This window comes from Hakea prostrata, chromosome 7 (genome assembly GCF_041222555.1).
Source record: "Hakea prostrata isolate BN-2017 chromosome 7, UWA_Hpros_2, whole genome shotgun sequence".
In the NCBI taxonomy this organism is placed as follows: Eukaryota; Viridiplantae; Streptophyta; class Magnoliopsida; order Proteales; family Proteaceae; genus Hakea; species Hakea prostrata.
The window spans coordinates 68438630-68454913 of NC_142606.1; the positions used below are offsets into that span (position 1 = coordinate 68438630).

A 16284-nucleotide genomic window follows, 5' to 3' on the forward strand; every position below is an offset into this window, starting at 1 on the left:
TTCTGGAGAATTCTTGTGAGGTCTTCTTGCCTACAACCTCTCGTCAAACGCTTTTTAGTTTCTTGGTGGAAATGACATGAAGTTCCCTCTGTTGAGCTTAAGAAGCTTGCAATACGCATACTAGGTCTATGCTGCTCCTCTTCTGGTTATAAGTGCAGCTGGAGCACATTTGAATTTGTAAGTAATAAATGCATTCCTTAATCCTTATTACTAAGTAACATGCTACTTACTAATTACCATGTTAATGCTTAAAAATTCAGATTCACACCACTAGGAATAGATTGGAACACCAGCGCTTGAATTACCTCATCTATGTTCAATACAGTCAGCAACTTAACCAGAGGTTTAGGCTTCGGCATTAAGAGAATAGAAATTATGATCCGCTCGTACTAGATGAATTGGATTGGAGTAGAAAGTGGATGGTTGACCAAGGAGGCAATGATCTAGTGCACCCTAATGAAGATCTTAGCTGGAGCAACGTTGATAGGGCAATGGGGGCATCCATCATTCTTCAAGGCAATCGACCAACTAGGACTCAAGCATCAACTTCTAAATTCAACGTAACAGTGACATATTCACGTGTTTATAGAAGCACTAGGAGTAGATGTTGGTGCTGGAGATTCATTGAAGGGTGAAGGAGATATGGAGATGGATGTTAATGATGTGGATGTTCCAGAGGATTTGGAAGTCAATACAGTTACAGCATCTAGTTCTCCAAGACAATAGTAGGAGGAAGAAGGATTGCCACTGATATCATTCGCTGATTCATTTTGAATTTTGATGGTAGGATATGTACTTGAATATTTGGAACTTTTCATATGTGGGGGAGTAGGCACAGTACGGTTGTCTATTTGTTTTGATATTCTGGTTTTTAACTTTTAATTTGAAGAGTGATTTCTGACTTTGATGTGGTTATGTATGAAGTCAATGACTGTATTCAATGTTATATAATGATTACGTTAATAAAGGTTTTATTAATTTTGCGAAATTTTTCATACTTAAATGCTAGGAGTAAATTATGTAATTTTTAGTATGATATTTGGACATACTTACATTGCAAAAATTTAACACTAAAATGCCTTGACAACCTAGATATTAAAAATAGAACACTTTGACCACTTAGTTGTCGCCTTGTGGGCGCTTTGCCGCCTAGGCGGCTTGGAAGCCCTCCATCGCCTTGGTCACCTTGACAACCTTGCTTTGGTCCTCTACATTTCATCCATTCTATTTTAATTCTTTCTAAGAGGTAACCTCTAATGTTTTAGAGGCCAATTTCATCTGAACTCTTTTTGAAACTAATTAACACAATTTCTCCTAGCCTGAAAAAAGCTCAAGAACATCACATACTCCAGTATGGGACGCATGAAACATTGGATCTACAAGGCATAGGCTCCCAACGTATTCACTAATTATAACTCAGCCCTTTGGCCTAAGGTCAATAGTCATCAGTCCAAATGCTTGCAAATTAGCATGCTACTCCATCTCCTCATTTATTTTGAAAGGTCTGTGAGCAACTCAGAAACCTAGAAAAATCCATACTACTTGAGTCAAGCTAAAGACATCACAAAATAAAAACTACACCCCAATCAGAGTTCTTGAACTCAGTTTCCTAGCCCAACTACGTCAGCCAAAAACCAAGCGTGATTGAAATCTTGTCGGGACGGTGCATATTTTTTAGGCCTGAAGTCTAAAGAAAGGTTTCAGTAGAAGGCGTGCATAATAACAAGAAGCTGAGACATTCCTGAGATATCCAGGCATTAACTCATCTATCATCTCATCTCAGAAGCCCAAGTTAACGTCGAGTTCTAGATCAATGACATCAATCTTTAAAGTTCCTCCAACATTGAACCCAACTCAGAAACCCCAAAAAAAAAAGCCACAGTTGATTATCAATCATGGCTAGTGCAAAAATTGTCCCTTTAGACACTTTCATTCTTGAAGTCCTTGACTTTTGTGTGCATATGCATGGAGAGAAGAAGACATTTCTGTTTACAATTAGAAAAAGGCCCATAGGTTAGGGTAAGAAAGGGAAGTGAGGTTAGGGAGAAGAGAAATAAAACAAGCACCTTAGATTTTTCCCCCCACCCCACCCCTTCTTTTTCCATTTTTTTTAACAAGAAGGAGCAGTTTCGTCCCATAAAACTTGACAAAGTGATTAGCATTACTGGCCCACAACGTGAAGCAAAAATCTCAGGATCAGAAGAATGGGCGAGGACTTCCCGTCCCTTCCCTCATAGATGAGAAACATTGACATTCCCCACGCCAACCCCCCTCCCCGAAAGAAAATCCTAAAATCTCTAGATACAATATGGACTCACCAAAACTTCTTCATGGACAAAAACGGACAGAAGCAAGGATTTAGATATCCATATTAGACATTACATCAGAGGTAAATCTAAAAGACTTGCAATATTGTATCAAAATCAGAGAGATGCAAGACACACATGAGATGTCAAGAAATGCAGAAAGTATTTGATGAATAAAGAGACGTTTTTACCTATTTGGTTATCCATATCCTTAATTTTTTTTTTTTTTTTTTAAAGGGGCAGAGAAAGAGAGAGATCTGCACCTTGACAACTTTTTACCCAAATATATTTTGACCCATTATTTGAACACCAAGTTCCCAAACTCATACAAAATAGAAAAACAAGTTTCCAAGGCCTTCAGTTGCTCCCAGTTTGTAACTCACTCATGGTTTCCGTTTTGCAGATTCAGAGGGGATGTGTGATGAAGTTGGCTGCCTCAAAACAGCCTCAGGTGTAGGGATTCCTCCCTACACCAGCACCATTAGGTGTATTTTATGTGTAGGGTACCACCTTACACCAGCAAGCTAAAATCATGGATTTAGATTTAGGTCATTTTGATTTTAATTAGCTTAACGGTTTTATTTTAGTCTTATTTGAAACTACAATTCCAATAGGAAAGCTGAAGTTACCATTCATGTGAATGGTAACTCTAGTTTCTATTTTCAAAACTTATAACTCTCTCTTATTATATCATTCCATACACACCCTCCAAACCATGACCATAACAGCTCACCAAAAGCCTAATTGAGAGACCCTGGTATTAGCCTTAGTTGAACCTATTCAATCTATGGCTGCATCAATGTATCTTACCTGTCTTGGACTATATTGATCAATTCTAACTTCTTTGGAAAATCAGTGTCATATCAATACCCATCAATGCCGATCATACCAGCTAATACCCCATAGAATACCTGCTGATACTTAAAATCCTAAGTAGGAGATGCATAATCACTTGAGGCAATAAGTACCTTCTGAGCCCTCCAAGACAACCTCTGTAGGGACATTTCCTCCACTACAGATAGGCTCTTCAGCTTGCCTAGCATCTACAGCTAAGGGCAGATCAGCTTTCTCATCTTCGAGCAAGTCCTCGACCTCCATGAGTTCATCATCTGTAGCAGGCACTAATCTCCCATCACCTTCTACCTGAATAAGGAAGAGCCATTACGATAATTTAGAAAATACAAGTTAAGTAAAAGCATGGAAAAACTCAAAAGTGAGATGACATTAAAAAACAAATAAGTAAATAAATGTTAACGAAACATTTTTTTGTTCTCCCAGATAAAAACATGAATAATTGTTCTCACTAGTAGCTCAAGCCTGAACTGCAACACATGCAAACACACACAAATCAATTGGACAAGACCTATGTTAGAGCAGATGTACCACATAGCTATAACACTTGATATTTACATGTACTAACAATGCTATGCATGCTCGTTTAATCAAAGTAATTCATTCAAATATATGGTTCATAGCCAAGATCAAACTGACAATTCCATGGACAAATAAGCCAAAAGAATCCAAAAAATAAGAACAAATGCTATGCAAAGGAGGCTACATAGCTCTAGTGTACCATGGGATGCACATGTTTAATGACCCACATATCTTTCTAATTTTGTTTCTTTCTTTTCTGATTTGTAGCTTGAGTATCAAGAAATACCTAGGAGAGATACTCTTCCTTCTCCATCTCTTCTTCACTTCTTCTCTCGTTTGTGTCTAGTTTTTTGTTCTTCCTTTGGCTATTGTTTTCTAAAAGTGACATGGTATCAGAGATTTCAACATGTCCATTACAAGACTTGATCTCCCTTGGCTTCGGTTTTGAGAATCTCTCAGAAATCCTCAGTTCTACCTATCACAGTAGTTTGCTGCCCGTCTACTTACCTGAATGTGATTAGACAAGTGATTACGTGAAACATTAAGTCTTCCATCTCTGATCCATATCTGTTTGTTAACTGTGATGCTTAGTAGTACCTTTTCTAGGTTGAGAATCTTCCAATGCCAAGTTGAAGTTGGTTTTTTCATCAGATGAAGTTGAATTTTTTTAAGGAAAAAATCTCCAAATTAGATGCAGCCTTTCAATCCAAGTTAGGTGGCTTGTCAATTGCTTGATCTTCTTTTACTAAATTCCCTTATAAGTTGGTGAAAGTCTGTTTTCTGGCCCTTTTTGAGTGCTGCTGATCTCCATCCAGGAACCCTGGTCATATCTCCATTCTCCCCTTATTTGTTTTCCCTCTCTGATTGGGTACTTGTTACACTATAGTGGTACAATCTGACATCTGTACTACTACTATCTACTTTGTTTGCTGCAACTGCAACATTCTCATATTGCTGTGTCTGGACTGGTTTGCCACTGCTTGCTACTACTGCTACCGCAGTTTCCGGATTGCTTGCTATGCTACTGGTTTGCTGCCGCTGCGTCTGTTTCTATTGTTTTAAACACTTACCTTCATGGGTAAACAAGATAAAACATTAGGGGAGGTTTTCTGAAAAATCAAATTTAGATGGTTCCAATAATATTTCAATTTTCAATAGTTTCAGTGCATACATACCAAGATTTGACTAATTTCAACCAATTTCAACCAGGTTTAACCAGCCGATCAAATGTAGAGATTGATGTAACCCCAAGTCAGAGGTTGATATAAACTGTTTCCAGGAATTTCCCAGAGTCTAGGTTACTTCCCCAATCCCCAACCCCACTCCATTCCAAGAATCTCAAACCCTTTAGGACTCTTCAAACCAACCTAATTCAAATAGGATTGACCTAAACTTATTAGAGATAACCTGAAATCACCCACAACGCCCCTTCCCATGTCCAACCAAAGCCCTAATACATCATTTTTTAAGTCATAACCTATAAACCTAACCTGAAACTAAACAACAGCAGCAGCCGACCTCACTACCCTTCTTCCTAATCTTTAAAACCCCTAAAACATAACCCTAAACTAAATTCACGACTTGAGACTTCAATTACAGCAGGGATACAAACTCAAAACCCAATTCCCTTTAGTCCTAAGCCTGGCCAAACCCTTCTAGGGTATTGCCTTATGCCCTTATCATCTTAGACCCTAATTCCTCCAAGAAATCTCCTATTACAAGCCCATACAGCCCTAGAAGACTGCAGGTTGAGAAAGGATCCCAGAGTTAACCTAAATTTACAGCAACATCATTATGAAGTAAACCCTAGAAAATGGTTCATATCAGGGGCCAGTCTTCAGGATCCTCTTCTAGAGAACCAGCAGCAATTTAGGGTTTAACCCTGCTGATCTAGGCCAATTTATAGGTAATTTCAGTGGATAGAAGCTATTAAGCTAAGTATGCAGTATGCTCCAATACAGCCCACAGCCTAGGGTATTTAACTGTACTTAGGGTTTTAAAACCCGGCAACTAAGTCTTCTGATGTGGACAGCAGCTGTAGAGGCTCAAACAACCCTGCAGCTGAGGGAGTTTGACTTCCAAACCTTGGAGCTAGGGTTAGGGGCTAGGGCTAAGTGGGGGATGGTTAGGAGGGGTAGCTAGGGTTTGGCCAGGTTGGAAAAGGGTGGAAGAAGGTAGAAATTAAATGATTTAAATCTGTTGTAACAGATTCTGAAAATTCAGATTCCTATGCTAGGGTTTCTAATTTTTAGGTTTCCAACTTTTCCAGGAATTTTTTAGGGTGGTGATGTAACCTAGGGTCTAGGCCAATCTTCAGGATCCTCCTCAATGGAACTTAGCTAACAAATAATCAATCCCTGCAAAGTTTATTTCAAATTTTGCTAACCCATGGGGAATGGATTTGTGAACAGAATAGGGTATGGGATGGAATTGGGAAGGTTAGGGTTTTAGTTATATCTAATATGAAATGGTTTTGGCGAAGAAAATTGGAAAGCTTAGGTTGACAAATATCCATATATGGGTTGGGTTTAATAGAGAAATTTGTAGCTTGGATATGGAAAGAGTTGGGAAAATTAGGATTTAAAAAAAAAAATTCAATATGGGATGGTGAATTGGGAAAATCAGGGTTTAACAACACCTAGATGGGATGGGATAAGGGAAGGAAAGAGGGGAGGCTTGCGGCTGGGTAAAAAGATAAAGAAGCTTGCAGTTGGTCTGGAAATGTTTTGGAAGCTTTCTAGGATCAATCTTAATCTCTTTCTTGGCTTTCTTGATTTGCTTTCTTTCTTTTCTTTCCTTCCTTTTCTTTCCTTTATTTCTTTCTTTCTTTTATTTTCTTTCTTTTTCTTTCCTCCTAAGCTGCTGCAAGATCAAGAAAGGGGGAAAGAAGAGGGGCCTGGAGGGGAGGCTTGCAGGTGGAAGAGAAGAAGGGGGAGGGGGGAGGGCTGCTGCCGCAAGGGAAAGAGAGGGGTGGGGATGGGTTGCACAGGGATTAGGGAACGGAATGGGGTAGGGAAGGGCCGGGGTTACACTTACTTGATGGGAGTGAACTGGTACACTCTTAGGCTACTATAGAAGTTGTGAGAATGCTGCCCCAGGATCTTGGAGTTGAAGTAGAAGGAAGTAAGCTGCAGAAAATTCAATACTCAGCTGTAAGGATCCTCCTTGGAACCCACAACTCCAATTCTCCTTCAATGCTTGCAATTTTATTAATCCAGTCTAAATTTCATACAAGGTGTGGGGCGCCTTTATATAGCCTCTCACTATGGAGGAAAGACACATAGACTTGAACTCTAATTAACACCTTGGACTCTAGTCAGGGAATCCAACTTGAATTGAGAATCTCTCAACATCTTAATTGACTAACAACTGGAAAAGGAGTCTCTTAAGGACCACAAAAGTAACCAAATAAAGTAACAATTATCCAAAAGGGCCACCAGCCCTTCCTTTCTCCCTACAGTCATTGAGGCTTGGAATCGTCCAACCCACTGTAACTCTCTCCCCCTGATTGCCCCGGCCAAGAAACTCAGGAACACTAAGTTTGCTCTTCGATCCTGGAACTCCTTCATGTTTGGCCACATCTCCTCCCAAGTCTCCTCTTGCTGCTCTGATCTCTCTAGAATCCAACTCCTCCATGGGGCCCCCTCAAACCCTCTCTTGCTAAGGAAGAGTGTGCCCTCTCCCTTGCTCTTTCTTCCCTCTCCTCCCTAGAGGAAAATTTTCTTCAGCAAAAAGCAAGAATCAAATGGCTCAACCTTGGGATGCAAACACTCCATATTTCCACCGCTCCCTCAAAGGTCGATTGAACTACAACTCCATTCCTTGCCTTCTTTCTAGGAGCAGGTCATGGATCACTAATATTTCTAGTATCATGAATGAAGTTGTCTCTTTCTTTTCCAACCTTCTCTCCTCGTCTTCTCTCCCTCCCTCTCTTCTTAACAAGTTCATTTATTCCACTGATCTTGATTCCCTCTACTCTATTTCCTCCCCTGAGGAGATTCTCCTTGCCATCCGCTCTCACAAAGCTAATCGTGGCCCTAGCCCTAATGGATTTAGTATGGGCTTCTTCCTGTCTGCCTAGGACTTCATTGTGGATGATCGTGTCCATGCTATCCAGAGCTTCTTTCTCAATCCTTCCCATCTCTCCTCCATTAACCAAATTTTCCTTCACCTCATTCCCAGGAAGCCTAGAGCCTCCTCTCTTTCTATTTTTGCCCCATCTCCCTCTTGTAATGTCATCTACAAATTCATTTTCAAAATCCTTGCCAATCGAATCAAGAAGGTTATTCCCTCGCTTGTGAGCCCTAACCAATCTGCTTTCATTTCGGGTCGGAGTATCTCGAACAATATTCTCCTTTGCGTGGAAATTGTTCGAGACTTCGATAGATCTTCTCACTCCTCGGGTGCTCTTATGAAAGTGGACATTCACAAAGCCTTCGATTCTATCCGTCGGGATTTCATTAGCAAGGTCCTCTATTGAGATTTGTATCTCCACCCCCTTCTTCTCCATCATCACAAATGGATCCCCTGCTAGCTACTTCCCCTCCAAGGTGGGAATCCGCCAAGGTTGCCCTCTCTCCCCCTACCTGTTCACTCTAGCTCTCAAGGTTCTATACCGTGTCCTCCAATCAAACACAGATCAGCTCCTCATCTCTCCCATTCCCAAATGCCGATCCACAAACCTTACCCATCTTCTCGCCTTTGTGGACGATCTCATGATCTTCTCCAAAACCGACCATCAATCGATCTCCACCATTCTCTCCTCCCTCTCCTCTTTTGAATCTCTTTCTGGTTTCCATGTCAACCTCAACAAGTCCACCCTTCTTCTCTCTGGCGTCTCCGATTCTACCCGAGCCTCTCTTTTGCAGCTCTCAGGATTCAGTCTTGGCTCCTTCCCTGTGACCTACCTTGGTCTCCCTCTCATCCCCGGTAGGCTCACCCGCCACCACTGTTCCCCTATGTTTGATCACATTAGGAAGAAGCTTCAACTCTAGAAAGGAAAGCTTTTATCCTTTGCTAGGAGAGTGGTGCTCAATCAATCTGTCCTCCAATCTTCTTACCTTTATTGGAGTGGTATCTTTTCTATCCCCAAATCCATCATCCAGTCCATGGAATCCCTCTTCTGTGTTTTCCTCTGGAAAGGTCGAGAAGCTTCCAGAATTCCTTCATCCCATCTCTTAGGCCGAGGTCTACCGTCCCAAAGTTGAGGGTGCCCTAGGCATCCATCGCATCCTCGACGTTAACATGGTTTGCCTCCTTAAGCTCATTTGGAAGATTGCTTCAAGACATGACTCTATATGGGTCTCCTAGGTCTATTCTTACATTCTCAAACAGGATTCTTTTTGGACTGCTTCTTGCCCTTTAAATCCTTCCTGGATCTGGAGGAAGAATCTTCTCCTTCGTCCCCGCACTCTCTCCGCCATCTCTATCCAAGTCTCGCTTGGCTCCTCCACCCTTTTTTGGCTAGACCCCTGGCATCCATTGGGCATTCTCTACACCCTTCTTGGCCGCCACTGAGACTCGCGTCTCTAAGACTGCCACCCTTGACATCTTCATCTCTCAAGGGGCCTAGTCCCCCCTCCCCCACCCTGGTCTTACACATGTTTGGAATGCACTCCCCCCTTATCCTTAACTTGCCGCAAGATACCACCATTTGGTCCCCTTCGCCTTCCAAATCCTTTACCACTTCCTCCGCATGGAACCTTCTCCGCTCCCCTCATCCCCCTGTCCCTTGGTCCCATTTGGTTTGGTTCAAAGATCACATTCCCCGTCATTCCCTCACCCTTTGGAGAGCTCAAAACCATACTCTCCCTACCCAATCCTTCATCATTAGGCACCACATCCCCTCCAACCCTAGTTGCATCCTTTGCTGGAATGGTTCAAAGGACATTGATCACCTTTTCTTATCATGCCCCTTCTGTCGTCCCCTTTGGAATAAAGCCCTTGCTTCCATTTGGCCCCGCTCGAGACGCTCACACGGGCTTGTTCGTGATTGGACTTGGATCTCGAGGAATTTTACTGGCCGCTCCATTTGCGATCGCCTAGGCAAGCTAGTCTTTAGTGCCGCCATCCATTACATTTGGTGGGAGCGCAATCTTAGAAAATGGACCACTAAATCTCGATCCTTGGACCTGATTTGGAAAGCCATCTACTTTGATGTTTCTTCTAGATTACTTTCCCTCACCCCATCCCCTGTTGCCGACAACCCCATAAATAAGTTAATTGTTAGTTTATGGGGTCTCAGCTACCCTCTCATCTCTCCCTCTTGAGCTTCTTGCGCCTACCCCCCCCCCCTCTTCTTTCGGCTCCTTTGTAATCTTACTTTGTTATGTTGCTTGTTGTCTTTAATATATTATTTATTCATCCCAAAAAAAAAAAAATTAAGAACTCAAGAACTAGGAGTCCAAAGGAATCTTACTTTACTCCAACTAGGACTCCCACATAGACTCTTGAATAACTTGACCATGACATAATCAACTTAAGAACTAAAAATAGATTCTAACTCCTAACATTTGGACCCACAAAACCCCAAAGGAGGGGTGTAAAAATGAACAAAGTACCCCTTAGGGCATTCGGCCAGCCCTGGCTGCTGCATGGCCTAGGGGCTGTTTTGGGCCCAATTTTCAGGCTGTCTCTAGCCTGCTGACCCTTGACATCAGGTGGCTAAAGTTAGGGTTGGGAAAGAAGGTAGAGGGGGAATAAGAAGGTAATCCTAAAAGGGTTTAGAGTTTAGAGAATAAGAAAGTAATCCTAAAAGGGTTCAGAGGTTAGAGGGTGGTTTGGGAGATGAGTGTTTGGTTGATTCTACGGTTTCTAGGATTTGGAGGTAGAAGTTAAGTGCAGGTTTTTGGGAATTTAGTGAAGGGTAGGGGCTGTGATGAGTTCTAAATGACTGTGGGAGGGAGAGGAGCTATGCCATTCAAAACGGAAGATAATGGGATGGAAAGGTAGGGGTATCTAACAGTTTGATATTGGGGATGAGTGGCTGCTGTTGCCACACGGAAGCGAGAGAGGGAAGGGTGTTTGCGCAAGGGAGGGGAGAAGGGATGGACTTACCTGATGATAGAAGGGGCTGCCGTCGACAATTGCACAGACCTGAAGGTCTTCAGTGGCTGTCGCAAGCTGAAGAGGAAAGGAAATTTGCAAATTTGCAGAAAACTGAAAACACCAAGGCTGTGTGCTTCCTCCTAGGAACCCACAACTTCCAAAGTCTTCCTTCAAGGCTCTGTTTTATTCAACATTCATAATCTCTGATTTGGCTACACATGGGTAGCTCTATTTATAGCCCTAAAATTGAAGGAAATCACACTAGGACAAAACAAAATAAAATAAAAAAGACTACTTGGACTAGGACTCAACAAGGAACTCTATTTGAACTGGAATAACTTCTCACACTAAGACTCAACTCAAACAACTAGAAAAGAAATCCTATTTGAGAACTCTTAAACAAATAAAAGCTGTAAAATTAAAACTTCCAGCTTTAAGAAGGAATACAACGTGAACATATGATTCAACTAGGACTCCCAAAGTGACAAGGACTTTGCCATATCTAGACAACCAAGGACTCAAACCCAAAACAAAAAGTAGATCCAGACTTCTCATAAAATACTGGACTTAACTGGGCCTGTTGGGACTTAACAGGGGCTGGTAAAATAACTACATTTTGCCCCTCACAAGTGATGTGAACACAAAGACCCCCTGGCCAAAACCCTAAGCACGGCCCCCATGATAGCTCCAAGAAGCCATCCTAATCTAGCCAAACCCCCTAGTAGGGGTAGTTTGGGCATTTTGCCCCCCTTTTGTAATGCTGGAATTGTTTCCAAATTAATTTCAGAATTTTATTTGAGTTTAAAGTCTTACGTTGAGTTGTGTGTGAATTGGTCTTAGGAGTTATGTTTTGATCAATGTTTGTTTTGTTGAGTCTTTAGCTATCATAAATTGGCATATGAGTCCTTAGTTATGTTTTGAAATGGAATTCAGCATGTGCTTATTCAACTTAAAGTCTAATTTTAGCAAGTGTATTTAATTAGTAGATTCCAATCCAAGAGTTTAGGTCAAGTGGTGGGATTAAGGATTCCCACCTAGTGTCAAAGTCTTCTAAAGGCTATATATAGCCAAGTCTTCATTGTAAGTTTTCAGTTTTGAATTGAATAAAGTTTAGAGTTTGTGAAACACAAGGTCGTGGTTCTCTTTGGGAGGGTCATGGCGGATTTTGAAGAATTTTCCATTGCAAACAGCAGCTTTCTCAAGTTCACGGCAGCCATTAATCAATTCCAGAAGTTCCTAAACAAGTAAGTGTCCCCAACCCATTCCCCCTTCTTCCCTACCCCTGCCCCTTCATCTCCAGCCCCTCCCCTGCCTCTCCCCTGCCTTGCTGCTGCACTTGAACAGCAGCTCTCCCAGCCCCCCACAGCAACCCCACACCCTACCCCACCCTTCTATGACCTTGCTGACCCCTTCCCCCAACCAGTCCAGCCCCTGTTTCTAGCAAAAATCAGAGAACAAAAAAGTTTCAGAAATTTCTGCAACTTAGTGTAGAACTTCTAGAATCTGAAACCTAACTCTATTGCAATTCAGACCCTCCCCATGATCCAGAACCATTAGAATAAGGACTGAACATTCAAATGTAGCAAGTTCAGGCCTTTTCCTACCCTAGCCAAAATCGCCTCCAAACCTAGTTTTGAATTTTAGTTAATGTTCAAACCTGATTACTGCTACAGTAGGGTTATTCAGAGTTATAGAATACCCTAAACCCCCTGAATCAGCCTCCTCTTTGCTGGAATTCCTGGGAAGCCCTTAGATTTAGGGAAAATCCCAAACTACCCTTAGCCCTAACTCTGGGTTTTCATCAACTACGTTCAGCCATCCTGTAGGGCCACAGGAAGGAGGCTATTTTTGGGCCTTCAATTTTTTTTTTTTTTTTTGGGTGTGTGCGTGGGGGGGGGCTCCTGGTTACATCAAAGATTTACCCAAAAATATCAAGTTTCAATGTAGTTTTGACCAAATTTGGGCTTTCACCTGGTTGAAAATTTGGTCTAGACTAGATCATTTATCCTTACCCTGAGGCCAATTGTCTATCCTTACTCCAAGGCCAACTCGTGGCGATGAAATAAAATCGGAGATCAGTGGAGATCTTTTAGACTTCTGCAGGACCCACAGTAATTCGTATCAGAGAACGATGCTACCCATGCAAAGACCTTAAATTTGTTTCCTTTTAAGTTAGATTTAATCTGTACTTTCAATTTTTATGACTAATCTTTTTTTAGATTAGGATTGAGCTGCTTTATTATGAACCCGTGTAAGTGGCTGAGTAGAAGAACACAGATTGAAGACAAAGATTCCGGGTTGAAGCTGTGATGATGCAATATTGGCCTAGTGAGAAACCATTCTTTCTTAGATTAGGATTGAGCTGCTTTTATTATAAACCCATGTAAGTGGCTGAGTAGATGAAGACAGACATTCAAGATAAAGATTTCAGATTGAAGCTGTGACGATGCAATAATGGTCTAGTTTAAAACCATTCTATCGATAGTTTTTTGGTGAGAGCTAGGATTATCTTCCAATTTATTTTTCCAAATGTTTCGCCAAATAAATATGGTGGTATCTTGGCCAATGATACAATTGCTGCCCATGTATCTTGCCTTGTCACCAACAGCCAAAGACTCAGAAAGACAAGCAGAAAAAAAAAAGGAAAAAGAAGAAAAAAAACCGCCAATGTATAAACAGAAGTGAGATTTTCCAGGATTATTTCCTCATTTGAAAACAAAGCTCAAAGAGAAGAAAATAGGTTATGAAATGCATGGAATACGAGGGTTTCACCCATTTCTCATACATAAATTTGTACTTTTTTAGGGGGGAGTTGGGTATAAATAATTTTCTATATTATAAACAGAAAAATTATAGAATAAGAAGAAATAATTATGCATAGATAATGATTTCACCTATTTCTCATAGATAAATTAGTAACTTTGGGGGGGGGGGGGGGGAGTTGGGAAAAAATAAATAATGTCTATATTATAAACAGAAAGTTATAGAATAAGAAGAAACAATTATGTACAAATAATGGTTACCCTCACGAGTTTGTAAACAACAGGGTCAGCAATTTGGTTCTGTGAATATGAAGAGCTAGTATTTCCACCGGAACTCTCCTCAATCCCTTCTTCGTTTTCCTCTACAGCAAAGGTTCCTTCCATGTAGTATCCACCACAAACAACTGAAACCAATAAAACAAAACGTATTTCTAAATTTAGCAAGTAGTCATACCGTATTAAAATCAATACAAAGACTTTAAAAAGTTAATTATCTTAAAAATCCTAACATGCATTACATTTTTCACCATAAAGAATCCCTAATACTTCTGACATTATAAAACACTGAACTAAACATAATTTCTCAAAGCAAGAATCAATCGAGCAAGTTTCAATAAAGGGTAACAGTGAACATAATAAAATTTAAATAGAGAAGAGCATAAGGAATTGGATATTGAACTCACCATAGGACTGTAAAAGTTGCCGGCTTACCAACAATTCTTTCCCCCTAAAAACAATATCTACACAAACGTAACGATCGAAGGGCTGAACACAAATTCTGGCACTGAATTTAATTCAGAAAATGCAATAAAAACCAACTTTAAATATTGAATTCGACTCGAAGAAGAGAATGAAGCAAATGAGCGACCTGGAAACCAAGATTGAAGGTCTTGGACTTGAATTGGACTTCCAAGGACTAAATTCCTACTGATTCAAAGAGGAATTTAACAGTAATCGATTAAAGAACGATCTTCTTCTTTAGGGAAGATATGGGGAAATGATGAAAATCGATAGTTTCTGTTTTCACCAGTCTCATTCGTCCTTCTAACTTGCACCATGCTTCGCTTATCAAAATAAAGCCCGGACTTGAAATGTTGTATGAACCGGATTTGAAAACCAAATAAAGTGATATGAAACGCGGGTGGAGCCGTGGACGGTGGTTTTCTCCGCTATTCGGGCTTCACTTGGACTGACTTCAGTGGGGACGACTGGTAGTCAAAGTTCGACATGTCGACTCGTGTCGCCGTGTCGGACTCTGGCGACACGGCGACACGGGCGACATGTCGCCAAAAGTCGCTCGACTTTTGGTAAGGGTTCGATGAAAAATCGAACCCCTGTTTCGAAGGGTATTTGGGGTCATTTTGACATAAAATTTGACGTGTAACCTAATGTGAGGCCAATAAACACATTGGGGGTATTATTTTGACATAAAACATCACCTAACCTAAAGTTTATAAATGGCACATGTCCAACTATATGCGGGCAAAACTGGAAGTTTGGAAAATTCATATAAACTAATGTAAATATGCAAAGAGAACACAAATACACAAGTAGTAAAGAGATGTACTAAAGTTTACAATTCATTATACAACTATGTTGAGTATGGCTCATGCTTCACATATTGTTGCCGACGGATACGGGGGTCCCGCTCCCCGGTGAGCGGGCGGGGGTCCGGGGAGGCCGCCCCGGCGGGGGTGTGGGGGCAGCGCCCCCGGAGCTTTTAGAGGCCCTACATCACTTTGGCAAAAAGCGAACGAAAAATCGGCGAAAAACAAACGAAAGGCTGTTATATATGGCGAATGTAGCGATATATCGCCGATTTTTCGGCGATATATCGACTTTTCGGCGACATATCGCCGACACAGGGCGATATGTCGCCGACATTTGGGAAATATCGTGTCGCTGGGGGGAGTCGTGTCGCCCCCCAGCGACATGGCGACATATCGCCCTGTGTCGGCGATATGTCGCCGACACAATGAACTATGCTGGTAGTGCGCTAGCAAAAGAATCGCAATAAAAAATAAAAATAATAATAATAATTTAGCTAATTAATTAAATTGACATTTCGTAGGGATAAATCATGAAATTAGGGTTTGAAATTTTGGTCATCTAAGTCTTGGCAGGACTGTAAGAACCATTCTTAATTGTTTTCCGTGTCTAACCTAATTTGAAGTTAATAAACACAATGAGACAATGAGAGTATTTTTTATTTTTTTTTAAACTGAATCCAAAATGGTGTTCTTGATTGGCTCATTTCAGACTATATGCGTGCCAATGCAAAGTTATTCTAGTAGTGAAACCAACACTTCTTAGTGAAGAGGTCGTGGGTTCAACTCTTATTGAGGCATATTAATATCCCCATCCTCGGCTTAATAAAAGTCTTTCTGTACCCAAAAAAAGATTTATAAGCAAAACTGAACCAAAGGAACAAATGAAGTTTAAACCTTAAAACCTAGATTTGAGACTTTTGATATTGGTGTCATAGGAATCGGTGCTGGATATGGCATATCAATGAATTCAGATTTTATTCATCCAGAGATTACTCAGTTAGTAATAATCGAAATGTTTAGTAAAGAAGTCATAGATTCAAACTCACTGTGGTATATGTAATAGTTTTCATCTTCTAATATAAAGTTATCAATTCAAAAAAAGAAAAACTTATATTTTATTTAACAATTAGGAGTAAACAGTCTTTATATAATGTTGGCTTTATAAGGTTGGTATGATTTGATGAGTGGAAGTCTTTGTCTTGTGACCATTCAAATGCACTGATTGTGGGTGGTCTGAGTTTGATA

The 16284-nt window shown here is 40.9% G+C and overlaps 1 protein-coding gene across 5 annotated transcripts in view; it reads right to left on the reverse strand.

Annotated features, from left to right (window-relative positions):
- The window catches only part of TRFL6 (TRF-like 6), a 29031-nt gene extending 14445 nt beyond the window's left edge, over nucleotides 1-14586 (reverse strand). Inside the window, exons 1-4 of one of the 5 annotated variants that reach the window (XM_089160853.1) lie at nucleotides 14358-14585; nucleotides 14173-14254; nucleotides 13751-13893; nucleotides 3275-3449 (exon numbers count right to left, since the gene is read on the reverse strand). In XM_089160853.1, the coding sequence (XP_089016979.1) occupies nucleotides 3275-3449; nucleotides 13751-13873 (298 nt within the window). In that variant the 5' untranslated portion in view covers nucleotides 13874-13893; nucleotides 14173-14254; nucleotides 14358-14585. Of the gene's footprint in view, nucleotides 1-3274; nucleotides 3450-13750; nucleotides 13894-14172 lie in introns of all 5 variants that reach the window. The other 4 variants (XM_089160850.1, XM_089160851.1, XM_089160854.1 and 1 more) reach the window with 4 other exon arrangements.
- Between the last annotated feature and the right edge of the window lie 1698 nt (nucleotides 14587-16284).